At 35.7% G+C, this 18,564-nt stretch overlaps 1 protein-coding gene across 1 annotated transcript in view; it reads left to right on the plus strand.

Moving 5' to 3' along the window:
- LOC135076133 (uncharacterized) overlaps positions 1 to 13,309 on the plus strand; it is a 30,535-nt gene extending 17,226 nt beyond the window's left edge. Inside the window, exons 2-5 of the mRNA XM_063970602.1 lie at positions 7,162 to 7,265; positions 7,926 to 8,042; positions 9,715 to 9,947; positions 10,325 to 13,309. Of these exons, the coding sequence (XP_063826672.1) occupies positions 7,164 to 7,265; positions 7,926 to 8,042; positions 9,715 to 9,947; positions 10,325 to 10,718 (846 nt within the window). The 5' untranslated portion in view covers positions 7,162 to 7,163 and the 3' untranslated portion in view covers positions 10,719 to 13,309. The remainder of the gene's footprint in view (positions 1 to 7,161; positions 7,266 to 7,925; positions 8,043 to 9,714; positions 9,948 to 10,324) is intronic.
- The last annotated feature ends 5,255 nt before the right edge of the window (positions 13,310 to 18,564 follow it).

Here is an 18,564-nt window from a genome sequence, read left to right on the forward strand (position 1 = left end):
ACCGTGCTAGCGCAAAAATACTTGCTTTTTAAGCAGGATTAATTAAATAGGCTGGCTTGATTTACTACTACCATAAGAAATAGCATTTTTACGTAAGCTTTTACAACTTGTGGTCTAATGAACTACTTTTTATTATCAAGACAAAATAAACTGTAATTATAATTTTATTATGACTCTCTTGACATTTGATAATACACTACATTAGGTTCTTTCATTACTATTTGACTCTATATTATGTATAATGTATTAACACCTATCTACATACCTACTTACCTTCTTGCTTATTTTTCGATCGATAGTAGTGGCCGATGGGCACATTAAGCTTGGCAACTTATTTAAGTAGTTTTAATACGAGCTACTCTACAACAAAAAGTATAGTCTGATGTAGGTACTGGCGACTGTACTTTAAAAGACTTATTTTACACTCACCTTGGCTTACCTCTTATGCTTCGATGGCGCATAAAAGATAGGTTTAGATCACTATTCGCTTGTCAATCTATTTTTTATACCAAGGGTTCCCAAACTTTTTTACTGTCAGGCCCTTGGAGGCTTGGCATGGGGCTCTTTGAAAATTACTACTGTCATCTCTTTTTTAAGTCCTCATCTTTCTTTAATACGTTTCCATAAATATTTTACTTAGATAGAATTAACGTAGACTCTAAGTAAAATAATATTCGACATAAAGAGGTAGAATATGCAGTAGACTACTACTGCCTACGTAAGTAGGCGTACATAAATCACACATGCGTCTCAATAATAACATACCTAATTACGAGTATAATATTTAAGTAATTAAAATGAGTTCAAACAAGCAATCAGCTGATATTTCCCTATTTTGCAGAAAATAAAATTACTTTTTAAAAGTAGGTAAGTGGAAGATTAATTAGTATCCATCCCTTGAAGATCAATTTTATTCGTACAAAAAATACTTGTCTTCTTACTCCGGCAGCTTGATTAAAAATATCGGAACTTCTTTCATGCCGTCCTCTGAAACCAATCAAAGTTTTATAATTTATCCGTTATTGGTTCGACAAATGAAACCTTTTGATTCCAAATGAAAATTTTATCGAAACTACTTAACAGTCTTTGAAATAAGCCAAAATTTCGGGATATTATGACTGACACATTTTTTATTATCTTGCTTATTGTTTTATGTATTTTTCTTTCATGAAACTATCACATAAAAAAAAAAAAATAAAGAAACAAATTAAATTCTATGAAAGCCTCAGGCATTCAATATCTTTCAAAAATGCTTGCTCATGTATACTTGACTACCCTTCAGAATTGGCTCACCAAAACTTTTAGCTCTGAAACTTGGCATGTTTTGTGTTTCAGAAAGCCAAATGAGTATGAAAGTTGCCAAATAGAATTGCTATAATATTACCTAAGTTTCTATAAGTAACTGCTACAGTCTTTATTTTAACCAAGAAACTATTTGAAAAGTAACAAATAGTTATATTTAGACGTTTATCCACAAACAGTAAGCATCAATTTATAGCTACCTGCCAATAATATTTTTCACAAAATCGCTTGAAAGCACGGAAATTTTTCGTTGTCGCGACAAGATCGGTGTAATGAATTGCAGAAATAATGTACGTTATTGAAATTTGAATCAAGTTATTCAAGCATTATGTTATTTTAGATCTTTACCCTTCATGCTGCTGATTTAATAAGTTATTAAAAACTCTACGCAGAACCGCTACATTAAATACATAAATTGTATCGTCCAAAGCTTACAAGATGGCTACGTTTTTATAAGCACACATGTTTTCCAATAAGTTGTTGCTAGGGACGGAAATTGGGTCTGTCGCTTGTTTAACGTCGAAAATTTATCTTACAGAGTTTTCTCGGCTGTAATATGAGTAGTCATGTACAGAATATTTTATAGTGCTTTACATAATATACTATGTAGACAGTTATAGAGGTAGGATACTCCTTAGGGATAATTACGGTTACGTTTATCTTTATTTACAATAAACAGAATTTTTTTAAACTAACGCAAACTTAACTCTAAACAAAAAAAAGTTATTGTTTTATACTTACTTTATTCTGTTTCTATATTCAGGTCGTACTACAATAGCTACTATTCATTTAATTTAATGAAGTTGTATTAATTATATTACTCGCATTCAACTTACAAAACCATTTTTTTTCTTTTAAATTTTATTGAAATGTTAGGTAAATCGTATTTATTGATAAAGTGTTCAAATGTGTTTAAAAAAAAGTAAAACATTAAAATAAAACAGCTATTTGTAGTAGCTTAAACATAATAATAACACCCTAACCTTGGATTAAATAAAGAAAAGATGCTATCTACCAAATTACAGTACCTACCTAGTTACCAACCAACCTACAAAGCACTAATTTTGCTGCTAATAAAAATGTAAATCGAATTTATAAAAAGAAAACTTCTATGTAATACTTAATTAAGACTACCTTACAAACTGCGTATTTCTTATTAAAATCTGTAATTTAAAATCCGTAGCTACAAAACTACGCTAAATGCTAAACAACATGAAAAATCAAGATAGAGCGGATTAACTTCGTAGCTTCGTAGATACACGTCGTAGCGCGTAGCATAGCGCCAGTAGCTACGAACACATGCATAAAACATGAACATAGCAAATATAATAGTTATGTTTAGTGTGCTAATCTAATGTGTTAATGTAATAATGATTCCTTGATTTCAACAATGAACAAAGAATGCATGAATATAATGAGGAACAAATAAGTATACGAAAGGAATAGAAGAGACACGCTCGTAAAACATTGATCCATTTGCTAAATAACGAAAAAAGACCAAGTAATAGGCAGTCTAAAAGTGTTATTTATTACCATGGATATTCCAATAAGATACGTGATAAAGGCGATAAGAGCACATATCATATATTTAATTTTAACTGCCGTTCTTTATATTAACTTTACTGATACCTACACTATTTCGTTGTTTGTCTCATCTCGCCTTTCCTTATGCTAATACGATGATGAAGTCTAGGATAAGCGCTAGACTATGTCAAGATTAATCCATATACTAAATAATGTATGGGTAGGTAATTCTACGGAATTAGATGTACCTAAGGGTCGTACATTATAATCTTCGTCACACATTAGTCCAGTCAATGAATGCTTTAACGACGGTGTAGAGAGAAATCCGTGGAACACAATTTCTGACCTTGGGACTTTATTTAGACTAGTTAGGAGGTGAACATAGCAAAAGTCCCCGCCCTTAGCCCTTAAGCCGGCGGGGAGAGGGGGGTTTAAAGGTACTACTTTTCGGTTTTTCGCTTAATTCTCGGAAACTATGCGTCCTAGTGACATGACTACTATGAACCAAAAAAAGCTTATTCAATTTGCTACAGGTGAGACAGTCAAGTTTTTCTATATCTTTTATAGTTTTCACGGCATCTGCTCTAGAAGGTCTGAAATGTTGGAAATTTTATTTTTGTCTTACATGTTCCCATCAGGAGAAAATGGACTAAATCAACATATGCGGGAGCATGTTAAGCCTAGTTCCAGGGAGGGGACTGCACCGTGCGTATATTTAGATGACCCAATTGGAGCCACTTTTGACTCCTCATCACTCAAAAACTACTGTGCATTAACACTTCAAATTTGGCTCATGTGTTGAGACTTGCAAGATAAACATCAGCTTCAAATTTCATAAATGTACCTCAAACGGTTATTTAGGTATTGACGTTCAAAAATCGACATTTGGAACACTAAAATCTATCTATTACCTGTGAAATCTTAAAATTTACTGGTTTTTTATTTGTTCCTTTGTATTACTACATCTACCTATCTGGATGCCAAATTTGAACCTTCAAGGTCATCTAGAAGTTGTTTGAATTTGGTCTATAGTTCAGATATGTAGATTTTTGGACGTCAATACCTAAAGAACCGTTTGGGGTATATTTATGAAATTTGAAGCTGATGATTATCTTGCAAGTTTCAACACATAAGCCAAATTTGAAGTGTTAATGCACAGTAGTTTTTGATTGATGAGGAGTCAAAAGTGGCTCCAATTGATTCGTCTAAATATACGCACGGTGCAGTCCCCGCCCTGGAACTAGGCTTAACATGCTTCCGCATGTCTAAAATATTTGCTCAATGTTGATTTAGTCAATTTTCTCCTGATGGGAACATGTAAGACAAAAATAAAATTTCCAATATTACAGACCTTCTAGAGCAGATGCCGCAAAAACTATACAAGATATAGAAAAACTTGACTATCTCATCTGTAGCAAATTGAATAAGCTTTTTTTGGTTCATAGTAGTCATGTCACTAGGACGCATAATTTTCGAGGATTAAGCGAAAAACCGAAAAGTGGTACCTTTAAACCCCCCTCACCCCGCTGGCTCAAGGGCTAAGGGCGGGGACTTTTGCTATGTTCACCTCCTAACTAGCCTAAATAAGGTCCCGAAGTCAGAAATTGTGTTCCACGGATTTCCATCTATAATGCTTTATTGACTGGACTACATAGGTTTTGAGGTATATTTCGAAATATCTGTGGTAATATTAAAAAGTTTAACTTATAATAGAGCATAACATTGTTAAACCATTATTTCATTGTTAGGTGGTTATTATTCTACATTTTAAAGTGGGATCACGTGTTGTTATAGAGTCGATCGTTTCGTTAGTCACGTGACGTTGAAATCCACTTTTGGACAACTTTTTCTTTTAATTTTTGTACACAGATCCCAATGGAAACGTTACTTAATCACTCAATTTAAAACATAATTGGGACTAGAACTTGCATGAATATTGTAAACTAAATTTGACTCTTCTATAATGTAGTACTAAACCAACTCATAGCTTAGATCTTCAAAGGCTTCTAGTCTAGAAATCTGTTACAAATTAATTTTATGTAAAGTACTTACCCAGTTGCTCAGTTTTCGCTAGTTCAACATGTTTGAACTCTGACGTACTTATACGAAGCTCCCAGCTCAAGTTTGACATTTTGTAATACTTCCAAGAGCAAGTAGAAGTAGCGAGTTCGCTGTTATTTTCCTATGAAAACACAGGCGCCTATTCGGCTTAGTGTATATAGCAAAGTTCGTAATTTCTAAAAGAACACGCTCTATGTTTACATTTCATACGGCTTCTACTGGATGTGGGTGTAACACTTTCCACGGGAAGTGGATTATGTTTGTGATAGTTATTACTTACTTACTACATGTTGAGCTAGAACATAACAATTTTAAAATAGTGTGTTTCTTACTCAACAACGTAAACTTCTGAAGAGCTTCTTCTGTTATGAAGAAGTGGGTAAACATAAATAAATACAATACTATTATTCAGGATATAAATGCAGGAAATATTTGTCACCGTTAAATTGTGAATTCCGTCAGAATATAATCTGACGTAGTTATTATCAAACCTAACCTAACCTAACCCACTAGACAGCGTCTGCTGATATAAAAAGTAGGTAAACATAAGTAAATATAATACTATTATTCAGGATATAAAACAGGAAATATTTGTCACCGTAAAATTCTGAATTCCTTCAGAATATAATCTGACTTAGTCAATATCTAACCTAACCTAACTATTAGTTGACAGTCTTACGAGTTATATTATAAACTGACGGAGTTTACAATTTCGCGTTGACATAATATTCCAGTACATGAACTAAACCAGGCATAGAGGTTACCTATGCAAATGAGCTTCATTTATAAATAACCACATAACTTACATTAACAATCGCGACAACTACAACTACGAGTATAAATCTATCCCACTAACAAACACTTCCCCGGCGACATTTAACACCGTCTTACAAAGTTACAAACTAGTTCCTGCAAACAGATGTAAAATAGTTACTGCACTTAACACGTAATGCGCCAAATTGGCCCATTTGCATCACACTGCGTCCGTGCATGCCGCACAGCCGACCCTGACCTGGTGCAGTGTCAGTGATGTACTGCCCACACCCATTGTTTTAACGTCGTGAAATGGTTCCACTCATCACGGTCTCCACGCGATTTAGATTTCAGCCATAAAGTTTGGCTAGATGCTTCATGATATCAAATCGTTTTAGTTCAGCTTGTAGGTCAAAGGCTTTGATTAAGGAAAAAACATACGACATTTTTAATAAACATATTACCACTCCTTTACGTCGCGCAGTCGGGTAAAAAGGCTGATTAACCCCTCTTATAAATTACTACTTTAATAATAACACTATTTTACATGCACTGCCTAAGTACTTAAGTAAAAAAAAGTACATAATATTTTTTCAGATTCATAGGACTTAAAACTCTTACAAAAGTTACACGTAAAAAAGTAAAGTAAAATGAGATATTTACTTTATAACATAATTTATTATCATTATTAATTGTACTTTAAGCTTTATTTTATCTGTTTAACAATGTTTCAACAGCATTTAATTACTTTTACTTAAATTACTAATGAAATTAATTGAATTGAAATGCAAAATATCACAAACAAAGCTTAACTTAAATCTGACGCTTATGCAGATTAACCTTAACAAACTTCGTTCAAGTAAACGAGAAATTTTAATCAGCTAGTGCAGTTTCACAGCGAAATATTACCGCTTTGTGACACTTTTATACAAGGCTAATTATCTTTTCCTTCCTATTAACTTTTTCTGAGCACTAACTACGATTCATTAGGATTCATTACAGATTTTTTGTAAAAGAAATCCTCTAGGTTTATCTGATCTAATTCTAAAAGCTGTTTTGAAATATAAAGCAGGTAGGTATTATATTTTTAATTATATGACAGACTTTATCCATGTTCTGGTAACAATAAGAAGTAATTAATATTATAGGACTCCTAGGCACAATTTTTGCACAGTAATTGAGGTAGTCATGAATTATCTCAAATTAAGTAATGTTCTTAATTAAAATAAAAGGCGTAAAAGTTCATGATAAGTACTCAAACTAAAATTAGCTCTTTAAAGTTTAATATTTCGCAAACGGATCCCTAAATCCAGTTCTTTGTCAGAACTACGGAACCTTAAAACTTAGCTAACATAAATAGAAAGTAGCGTTTTTGATAATAGGTCCTAATTACAACGAATAAGAATTCGTCCATGAGACGTCGGCTAACGTCTTTTAAGGATTTTCTTTAAGACCTAAAATATTCCATCGGACATGTTTTAATTACTTGAGGATCACACAAAAACATATCTTTTGTTGCAGAGATGGAAATCGTGCCCGAGGGAAAAAACTTTCGATTGGTTACAGAAGACGAGCTCCCAGCGATTGCCGATATTTTAGTGCAGTATATGCCTGAATCTCTAAAGGTATGGTATTAAAACGTCACGATTATTAATGTAATTAATCTAATAATTTTAAAAGTTCCGAAATCGTAAAAAACTCAATTAAGGTTAACTAACTACTAGTGCTAATTGTAACTCTCTCGAACTTATTCAAATACTTAGTTACCTTCATTGCACGATAAGTTAAAACATGAGCTAAAACCTAATTGGGGTCTGACAATCTAATCTACGATTTGCCTGGTTCCTCGGAGAGTTACGGCATGGATGAGAAATAAAAAATCTTACTCCGCGTACTTGTGCCAAAGCGAATAGTGCCTTGGGACTTTTTCAATCTAGAAAATAAAACCCAAGAGCGTCGCCTGGATTGCTGCCCATCGAGCCTATTGGAGCGCAGAATTTTCGGTTTATCCAATTCTATTTTTGAACTGCATTATTTATAACGATGTCTGAGCTCACATATAATTTATTTTATTGTCAGACAAATTGAGCTTTTCGAGATGGATTTTTAGATTATTAATGTATTTCAGTCACCGTAGCGTAGGCAATAGTGTTATTGGAATGTTGAAAACAAAAAAGTGGCGTAAATCTTTATCTACTAAACAGGTCACGTGAAAAAATATGAACTTCGTGTTTATTGCTGAAAGCTTATATTATTTAAATGTATATTATTTCTTTTCTTTGCAGTTTCATCAGACGATTCAAACATATCTAAACAACAAGGTGTGGGACTTCCATTTTTATGTAGCGAAGAATTGGCCTGAAGATCCGATTTGTCTCCATTTTCCAGGGTGTACCAGTACGGTGAGTTACAAATTTCTATTGATATACTATGTTGAGTTCTAAATGGAAGCAGGAACAGTAAAAGTTCAGAAGATCTAGCAATTAATAAAAGATTTTTCGCTCTAACGTTTCCAATAGAAGGATGGTGTTACTAGAATTGGCAATTTGTTTTCAAGCGAGCTAATTGCCTGGATCTCTTGAAATACAGACCAAAGTTCCCGGTCATGGAGGGGGAAACAAGGCCAACCCCCACAACCCCTAACACTTGAAGAAATCGAGAAATTTCTCAACAATACTTATTTAGAACATACCTTCTGTTAGGCCAATTTATGAGTAAAAATCCAAGTGGCAGGGTTCCATCAATATTGTTGCGTGAGTCGTTATACCTCACCTCATTCTGGACTGCGAAAATATAAACCAAAAGTTGGTGAGTAATAACATTAAAAGTTATAGACTATGGACGGAAGCGAAAATATTACATCGTCGCTACTGCTCGAAAGTTTATTCCGCCTCTTCCCCCCTTTTTCACCTCATCGTAATTAATGCATTGTGTATAATGGGGAGTTTGAACTTGCGAAACCCTTTAGGTAAAGTTCCAGAAGTTTCGAAAACCGATAACTGTCAAGCTTTTCTTCTACGAAAAGAAATTCGCTAGCACTTGTACAATGTGAGCAGTTCTTTGTATTTTATTTCGATAAACTCTTAAAGCTCTAGCATCTTTGCTAGCGAGCTTTGCTCAACGTTTAGCGGCTTTCGTGGAATTTTCCTCGTTTCGCTATTGAATCCAAGCTCGGCTCAGAAACGTCATGTCGAGATCTTTGCGTCGAGTGATGCTTACCCCGCGGAGTGAAATGTTACCTTTTTGTGTCCCCTCTTGGTTCAGGTAAACATTCATTTGGCGTCGCCCTTTTTAAACGTGGAATTATTTATATTTCTGAATAGTTTGTTTGCTGACGCAAATGCAGAAAATTCTTTCATGAGCAGTTCATTTGAAATGACATGAATTCAAACATAAATTTACCCTCTTAACCTAGATTCAAGCCTCGTGATTGGTTGAATTTAAATATTATTAACACTTAATCACAGCTTGGATTTGTTCTTGATTTTAGATTCATACCTTTGTTGTTGTTGATGATGTAACTTATGTGTCTCTATCTTTGACGTTAATTATTATGATATTCATTACATTAATTAACGCAAGTTTTAGTAACTTGGAAAAAGAACAAGCAAATTGGAAAAAGAACACGCTTGTAAAAATCTGAACGCTCGCCTTTTATTTGTTCTCAGAACCATTAACTTATTCATCCCCCGGGAAATCCCGCTAACGGCCGATGAGCTAATGCGCTTTTAAAACCGACATGTGAAGTCACGCTATGTGCCCATGTTTTTCAAATCTGATTTTTGTTTTTAATAACGATTATGATACCTACTTACTCGTATAACTTACGCCAAAGAGGGCTATCGTTTTTATACTTAACAGTTGGCACTCCTGGCGATTGACAGGACCTTACTCTACAGTGGCGCTAACTGGTGAGCGCTAAAACGATAGCCCTTATTAAAATATTAGGAGCTCAGCTCCTAGCAAGAGATCGTATTTACGTAACAACTTCTTAGAAAACAAATTCTTCTGATTTAATTTATGTTTCGACGGGTTAACTATTCTTCAATTTTAATCGCTCCTTGAATGTTCCAGCCAAACAGGCTCCCTTATGAAAGCGTGACGGTGTTCTGCCCATCCGAGCGCGCCAGCCTGGTCGACCTGGTGACCTCTGAAGACGTGTTGTTGGACCTCACGCAACCCTTGTACCTGAACTTCACCCATGAGGCCATCGTCAACCGGTTCGAGAAGCACTATGAGGCGCACGATAAGATCACCGGTGATGTGTACGTCTGTGATAATCCCCCGGAGGACGCTAGCACTGATGGGTGAGTTTAGATATAATACCCTTCGAACGAAGTACATTCTAGTTAACTAGGTCATTCTCAAGGAAATTTATCTTCTTCTGATTCGGGGGCACTATGAGCTGTCGCTCATGCTGGCATCTCGCTTAGCGTGAGAGGGATGAGAAAATTCGAAACTTTGGATAGTAATGTTGAGAGTAGTCCCGATGTAATAGGCCGGAGGTAAACCTTCATAAGGTGCCTGATGTAGGAATGGTAATCATTGATAAATATTAATCTCCCTCATTATTTCACAATGCTGGTTAAATAAATACAGTCCTCCTTAGAAGATTAAATTCCAATTTTCTTTCCTCAAGCATGAAATGAAGAGTTGAAGTAAAACTTTGCATAATTGTCCACAGACTGCCACCGGACGTGGAGCTAGTGCGGCTGGAGCCCGAGCACATGAAGGCGGTGTACGACCTGTACCCGGCGAGCGACATCGAGTGCCGCGAGGTGTTCGAGAAGCTGGTGGCCGAGCTGCCGGCCTACGGCATCTTCGTGGAGGGCCAGCTCGCCGCCTGGATGGTCCAGTCCTACTACGGCGCCATGTTCTCCATGCAAACGCGCCCCGAGTTCCGCAGGAAAGGATACGGGATCTACCTCGCCCGGCGCCTCACCAAGGAAGTCGCCGCCCGCGGGTACAAACCCTTCGTCGTCATTCGTCCCGAAAACGACGCGTCCCGTTCCCTCTACACGAAACTCGGCTTCGAGAGACGCTTCAGAACGGTGCGCGCCGTTTTGCGCCCTCGCTAACGCGTTGAAAGTTGATCACTAGCAGATTTTATTTTTTTAAGACTTTTGAAAAATCAATCTAGCTTGCGATCTTTGATCGCTTAGTGAATTTTAGTAGTAGCTTTAAGATTAGCGGCTGCCGCTCTCGGTCTGCGGCTCGGTACTCCCGAATGAACAGCAGTTTCTCGATTTCCGTACCTTCAAATCTGCTCTTAGCGTTTTCAAAACTTTTCCCCTCATTCTTACAATGACAACGAAGTTGAAATTTCTAAAATTGTAGCTACGCGTTCTTGTCTTTGCTTCCCGACAGAACCGAGAGCGCCGGCCGCACGCTGCGTTCTCCGGCGCCAGCCTAGTCACTGATCTCAACGATTCTAACGTGCCAAGATCCGTTCCGAACCTGATCATTTTGGTTATGCAACAATGTTACTATGATGCGCAATAAATTGCATTTTCGAGCTCTACAATGATGTAGTTAACGCTAAAGAATAGCACATATGCGAGCAAAATGCGAAAAACAGGTAGTTATAGAAATTAATGAAATGTAGAGTCGACTACGCTGAAATAAAAAATCGTTAATCCATTCGTGACAATAAGTGGTAAAATATATTGTTTGGAAACGTATCGGACGGAACTGCTATAGGTATATGAACAAAGTTAATAAGGTTCCCCAAGCTCTTGGCATCGTTAGCTCATTTAGGCGAACGCTTCATTACCACTCGTTGATCGATCGGAAACTGTTCTGTCTCATGGTTTAAAAAATTTTGGGACCCGTTATGACCTGTGTGATAAAACGTTAGGTAATGTGTACATGTTGAAAGATTACATGTTAAGGTGTGAGTACATGAGAAAGAAAGGTTGCCGTTACTGCACCCCAGTTTGCACAATTCGAAAAAATTTCAAGCACCGTAATGTTATCCTGACTCAGTATGATTACTATCAATACTGTTTTCTGAAATTGTATTTGTCAACAATATTATTTCAATGATTATGACAATAGAACTGTATTATAATTTTGAATACATATACTTAACGTTTGTGTTGAAAAGGTGACTTTGGAAAATTAACTTTTGTCTGTGCAAAGAGAAAAGTTCGAAACTGAAAACTGGCTTCAGTCTTTTGAAAATACTCTCCTCTATTTGTCTGTTTAATTACAACTTTCATGTATAGCTAGTTTTCAGTTTCAACTTTTCAGGGTAGACTGGATTTTTATATAAGTGAAACATTGTTGGAATAAAGTGAAAACATTTAAAATTTCATACGAAAGTAGATAGGTAGGTATTTTAATATGGGAATATATTTTACAACTCTTATTGACTACTTATATATTGAGGTTTGCTATGCATATACCATGCTTAGATATTAATTTTTCATTCAGTTTAATGGAAGTATTCTATTGTGTGATATGATATTGCTTTGGGTTCTTGTTAGTTTACCTTAGATTTTGGAGTAACCCCATAAAGACTGGTGTGTAGGATATACCAAAGATTACTAGAAGAGAGGGTTTGAGAATGACTAGAAAGTGAAATTTAGTTTATTATACCGACGTTTATGAGGTAACTTGGAAATAAATTATATTTTACCACCCCATTCATTAAGTCGTGTATTTTGACTAAGCTCTAGTTTACATCCTAATCTCTCAATTGACTTCGAATTTGATACAATGATTGGTATCAGCACCTATTGTAAGTACTTATTTATTTATCCCTCTTTGTACTAATAATTATTAATATTTATTGTATAATTTAATTTGAATGTAGAGTATTAATTTATTATTTAATGCTAAGTTATATTCGTTTCTCAGACGGACTAAGGTAAAATTGGCAAAGTTAATGTCAAATTTTGCTCAATACAGGGAGCTTCCACCGATATTTGAAATGAAATAAGACTCATTTGAAACGAAATTATTGCCAAATTGTTAACTATCGGCGTCTATCGTTAAATGAATTGTGCTTGTCCTTAGTCGCGAGAAATAAATGGACGAAATCTATCTCCTAGGATAACAATCTTTAAAGATATTCTATGCATTGTTTTATCATCATAATATAAATATCCCGAAAAAGCAGATTGCATTTACGTCCGTACAGTTCATAATTTTGTTGTAAAACTTTTTAAACATTTTACTTTGGTACTTTACAGCCCTTCTGGGTTTTAAATAAAATATTAACTGAATACACACAGACTACCTGTGGCTCGTAACGAAAATAAGTCCCTAGAAAACAAGTGAAATACGTTTTCCATCAAAATTATGAGCTATATGACCCGGTTTAAGACTGATCGTATAGCGTGATCTGCTTATTTGGAGCCAGTCATTAACATGCAATCATGCTACAAGCTTTCCTACTTCCTAAGTAGGTAAATACCTACACGTCTAATAAGTAGTTCGTGATTTCTTGAAATTATTAAATTGTAAGAGCATTTTTCCGTACATTTCCCTCGTAAAACAAAAGGACAGGTGTTCCGTCCTCGCAACTGCAGAGGAGACAGCAATGTTTTAATCTTCTGCGGCAATATAGATGAAGGATGTAGTGTCCATTCTGTATTGTTTATCAGTTTATCACCTACCTACCTTGCAAAGGTATCGGAAACAATAATAAAACAAACAAACAAAATATTGGTTTTATTTCATGACCCATGCACTCTCCCCTTTCAACAAATAGGTTTATCTACCTACCTACCTACCCACCCCTATAGTGATTATGATACAGTGTTTATCGAACTAGATTGAGCTAACCGACAAAGCCAGAGCTTTGCGGGTTCAAATCCCCAAGCTCATGGTTCAATGGTGTTACGAGTAAGAGTTTATTTATCAAATTTTAATGGTAACCATTAAGTACTGCTTGGATAACCAGACTGGTAGGGGATAAGATGATTATGTAGGTCCTTATGTACCCTGAACGAGATGGAGGACTGTTGTGGACGCCCTCTGCCCCATTTAGGGGACATAGGACCATAAGTCAAGTATGTACCCTATGTAATTTAAGAATGTACGAATGGACGTTTACCCATAAGGTGGACCGACAGCAGCGTTGCCAGACGTCCCGATTTTGGCGGGACGTCCCGATTTTTAAATCAAATTTAAATGTCCCGCGCGGGACAGTCTCTGTCCCGCTTTTCGGAGAGAGACACTCACTTCACCAGACTATTGTTTGAAACGCCATATTATTCTAAAGATTTTTTTATTTCGATTTTTGTTTTTTTTTTCTTTTTTTATTCTAAACACGAATTTAACGATTGAGTAAATCTGATTTAAAATATTACCATTTTTTTTGTTAAAATACATTTTCTATGGCTAGTTTTGCTATCTATTGTCACGTAAACGTAATTTTAAGTCAAATAAAAAGATACATATTTGAAAAACCTTTGATTATATACGTTTTTTACTATATCCCGCTTTTGACGGAAGAATCCCGCTATTTTCACTCAAAAAGTACTAAAGTCCCGACTTGGCGAAAAAAAAATCTGGCAACGCTGACCGACAAACTCATAAAGATAGCGGAAATGCGCTCTGAATGCAGGCCGATACCAACCGGGCGATGTAGAAATTATTGGGGGACTGCTGAACATAATATTATTATAGGCCTTATGTTCAGCGGTGGACGTCCTGTGGCTGAAATGATGATGAATTTCCAAATATTAAACAGTGATAAACAGTAGGTAGGATAATCATGGTAAGGTAACATCATTATTATTTCTAATAGCTCACCGCGTTAATAAAAAGGCTTAAACTTAAACGTAACTAGGCACAACTAACCAGTTTTCAATTTCACGATTTAAGCCACCAAAAGCCCCACGAAAGTAAATAAATAATAACAAAGTAGCCTAGTAGTATGGTCAAATATTATAAAAAGTTGGTCAACACAAAATTAAAATCACAATAAATGGTCCTAGTTTTAAAATATGTCATAATTTTGGATGATAAACTTGTCTAAATACCTACCTTATTTTAATCAGCTTTCTAATATCTTTTCTTCTTAAATTAATTTCTCCCAAGTAGTCACTCAGTCTAGCCACGGGTCTAGCGCCGCCAAAAACTTTCTTATATTTTTTTCTCTATTTTTTTAATGGTTTCTCCTAGCCTTTTTTTCTATGAGGTGCCCCACAGATATGGATTAGGTGCCCTGTCTCATCTGTGGAGGTGTCTCTCTTGCCAGTGTCTTGTCTTTGTTGGAGTTTCTTCTTCCACTTCGAGCGAATATTTTAAGAAGTAGTCATAGATGCCTAATATTTTTAAATAACCAAGCCAAGGTAACTTATTAAAGCTGCTAGCAAGCAGCTTTTGACCCTAGAGTAGAGTTTACTTAAAGACAAACTTCTACTGTAACGAACGAAAGCTTAGATGGCTTACAAAAAGTAACAACACACCGACCGATACCGGTTTATCATAGGTGGATAAACACCTTTATTACTTTCTAGATGTTGGCAACCATCAGGGTTGCCAACTCTACGTATTTTTACGTAGATCTACGTATTTTAAGCCTTCCTTGCAAACCTACGAACTTTAGTCCCAGAATCTACGTATTTTCTATCAAATTTGCAAAATAGGCTGAATGGGCATAGTTTCCTTTACTTTCGCGAAAAAGTTCGATCATGGTTCCGATCACGGTTATTTGGCATGTGGCAAAAGTCGGAACTAATGTTATTTTGACATTTCCCCATAGAAAAAATGCTGTACAGCGCCCCCCTGTAAATGTCACTGACGCTATAAAAATATTTCGAACTGAGATTGTGCTAAGATTTCGAAGGTGTTGTTGTATTTCGATATTTTTCAACTTCCTTCCTTCTTTCCAACAAATATAATTATGTATAAATTTAATTTGTCTGAAAATGATACACAATAAAAGTGTACTTTACTACTTTTAGGCTTAGCTTTTAGGGTAATATAAATTGTCGTTTTATTACTTTTACCTACCCCTACTCTCTTCATTTCACTCAGAAAAAAAAGTACGTAGATCTACGTATTTTCTATATGGAAATTGTACCATTTCTACGTAATTTTCTAATCTGTCCTACGACTTTTTCAAAACCCGAGTTGGCAACACTGGCAAACATGACTGTCAAACGAACTTTTTGGCGGGCTTTTGAACGCACTAGGCGCGATTTTCGAAGCCAATTTTGTATTTTTCTCTTTTTGTGTTATAAATAGTTATCTATCTATTGGAAGTCGTTAAGTCAACTTAAAACTCGACTATGCCGGACGGGGACGGTAAGGACCCGCCCAGGGGCAAGGAAAAAAGGAAGGCACCAAACAGAGATCACACCTATACGAGTGCAGATGAAGATTTCTACAAACCGTACGTAAAACCAGGGTATAGAAGGCTATTCGCGGAGAACACGGTGAGTGGCGAGTTTTCTGTATTTGTGGAAAGCACGAAAGATAATGAGAAGATCGGGAACAACAATCCCATCCTGACTACCAACCTTTTCAAAAATGAAATCAAGGGCATTACCAATCTTAAAAGAATTAACGCCAATAAAATATGTGTCACATTTTCCCAGTCTAGTAATGCCAATAACTTCCTGAAAAACGATCCCTTCCTAACCAAACACCAACTCAAGGCATACATCCCAGCCACAGCAGTAGAAACAGTCGGCGTGCTTCGCTTTGTACCCACTAGTATCAGCAATGAGGAACTTTTTAAGAAACTCTCGTCATCATACGAGATCATAGGTGTACGTAGGTTCACCAAAAAAGACAACGGCGAAATAAAGCCCTTCCAATCTGTGTCTATCACATTTTTATCAACTGTGTTACCCGAACATGTGTATCTAGACCTTTTTAGGTTCAGAGTATTCCCATACAACGCTCCATTGTTGCAATGCTTCAAGTGTTTCAAATTCAACCATGGTGCTAAAATTTGTAAATCTGTGCAAAAATGCTCAATATGTTCTGAAGAACATCATTTTTCTGAATGTACTTCAAATAAAATAGCCAAATGCATAAACTGTCAAGGAGCTCATCTTGCGATTTCACGGGACTGTCCTGTCAAAAAACAAAAAATGGAAGATAAAAAAAATAAATTAACTTACGCTAATATGGTCTCCAGCAGTGCTGCGGCTACTAAGAGTAGCCCAGTTATCAAAAACTACATAAGCGAGTTTCCTCTACTGGCTGCTCCTAAAACTAACTTAAAATCTATTGCATCAAGGAAGCCACAAGCTAGCTCGGTTTCAACAGCGACCTCTTCCACTTCAACTAACTCGATGGAAGTTAAAGAAAAAGAACCACTTACCAATGAACAATTAATAGATGAAATATTAAACAATGATTTTATTCGCAAGGGCCTTGTAGGCGCCCTTGTCGCTATTGGCAACGAAACGAGGGCAGTCAATAGTTCTATTATACAGGAAATTCTTATAAAAAGTTTCAAAGGGCTTTAAATGGATAAAAGTTTCATAAGAATCTCTCAATTTAACGTCGAAGGTGTTATTAACAAAAAGCCATTACTTATAAAATTTTTGATTGATAATGATATTGATATATGTTTGTTAAACGAAACATGGTTAAAAGAAAACAGTTCTTTTCGTATTCATAATTACAATCTAGTTAGTAAAATAGGTAAAGAAAAAGAAGGCCGGGGTGGAGTCGCCATCCTAGTCAAAGACACTTTGAAATATTCAGTAATAGAGCTTCCCTTTTATGATTTTCTACAACCTGTAGCTATTAATCTGCGAACTGGCATAGGTAATTTAAGTATTCTATGTATATATTGTCCACCACCTAAAGAAAATAGATCAAGATTCAATGGTAGCAAACTGAAACAGATTATTAACTTACTACCTAAGCCACTTTTGCTATCAGGTGATATTAATGCTCACCACATCGCATTCGGCTGTGCTACTAGTAACGGTCGAGGTAATGAAGTTTACAATATATTTGACGAGAGCGACCTCTGTATCCTCAACTCAGGGGCGCCAACCACTGTTGGTAGATCTGTTCATAATCCTTCGGCTATTGATGTAACATGTGTCAGCCCTTCAGTAGCTCCATTATGTGATTGGAAAGTTTATGATGATCCAATGGGAAGTTATCACTATCCCACTATAACAGATATTCAGACTTCTGTTGATAAATATCAGATAGGTGAACCAGTACACAAATTTATTTACAATAAAGCTGATTGGTTTAAATTTCATACTGAAACAGAAAACATGGTAGGTAATATTAATTTAGATAATACAGATCCATTAAGAATTTATGACGATTTCTATAATCATTTGATTAATATTAGAGACAAATGTGTACCTAAAGTAGTCAAAACCTCTCCCAATTTAATGAAAAAGCCTGTACCTTGGTGGGATGATGAGTGTAATAGTGCAGTTAAAAAAAGTAAAGATGCTTTAAATTTTTATAGACGTAATCCAAGCATTGACAACTACATTGCGTATAAAAAATTAGATGCTGCTAAAAAACTAACTCTTAAGGAAAAAAAGAAAACAGGTTGGAAATCTTTATGTGAATCTTTTAATCGATATACTCCTGTTAGTACAGTATGGAACTATATGAAGAGGTTTAAGCGTGTTTCAATTCCTAAACTGCCGAAGAATGATGAATGGATTCCCTCTTTTTTTGAGAAATATTCCCCTGTATCTCCTCCTGAAAAAGAAGTAAATAATTCATTATTGCAAGCATATTTCTGTCAAATTGGTAACGAAAAAGCAGCTTTTTTATCTCAACATTTTTCTTGGGAAGAGTTTATGACTGCCTTGAAGTCTCGTAGGAACACTACACCTGGTTTAGACAATATTCCTTATGAACTTATTCGTCGCCTACATAGTAATGCCAAAAAACTCTTACTGTACATTTTTAATTTACTATGGCAAACACAGGTCATCCCAGACTCATGGAAGACTCAGTGTATCATCC

The sequence above is a fragment of the Ostrinia nubilalis genome, chromosome 11, assembly GCF_963855985.1.
Source record: "Ostrinia nubilalis chromosome 11, ilOstNubi1.1, whole genome shotgun sequence".
In the NCBI taxonomy this organism is placed as follows: domain Eukaryota; kingdom Metazoa; phylum Arthropoda; class Insecta; order Lepidoptera; family Crambidae; genus Ostrinia; species Ostrinia nubilalis.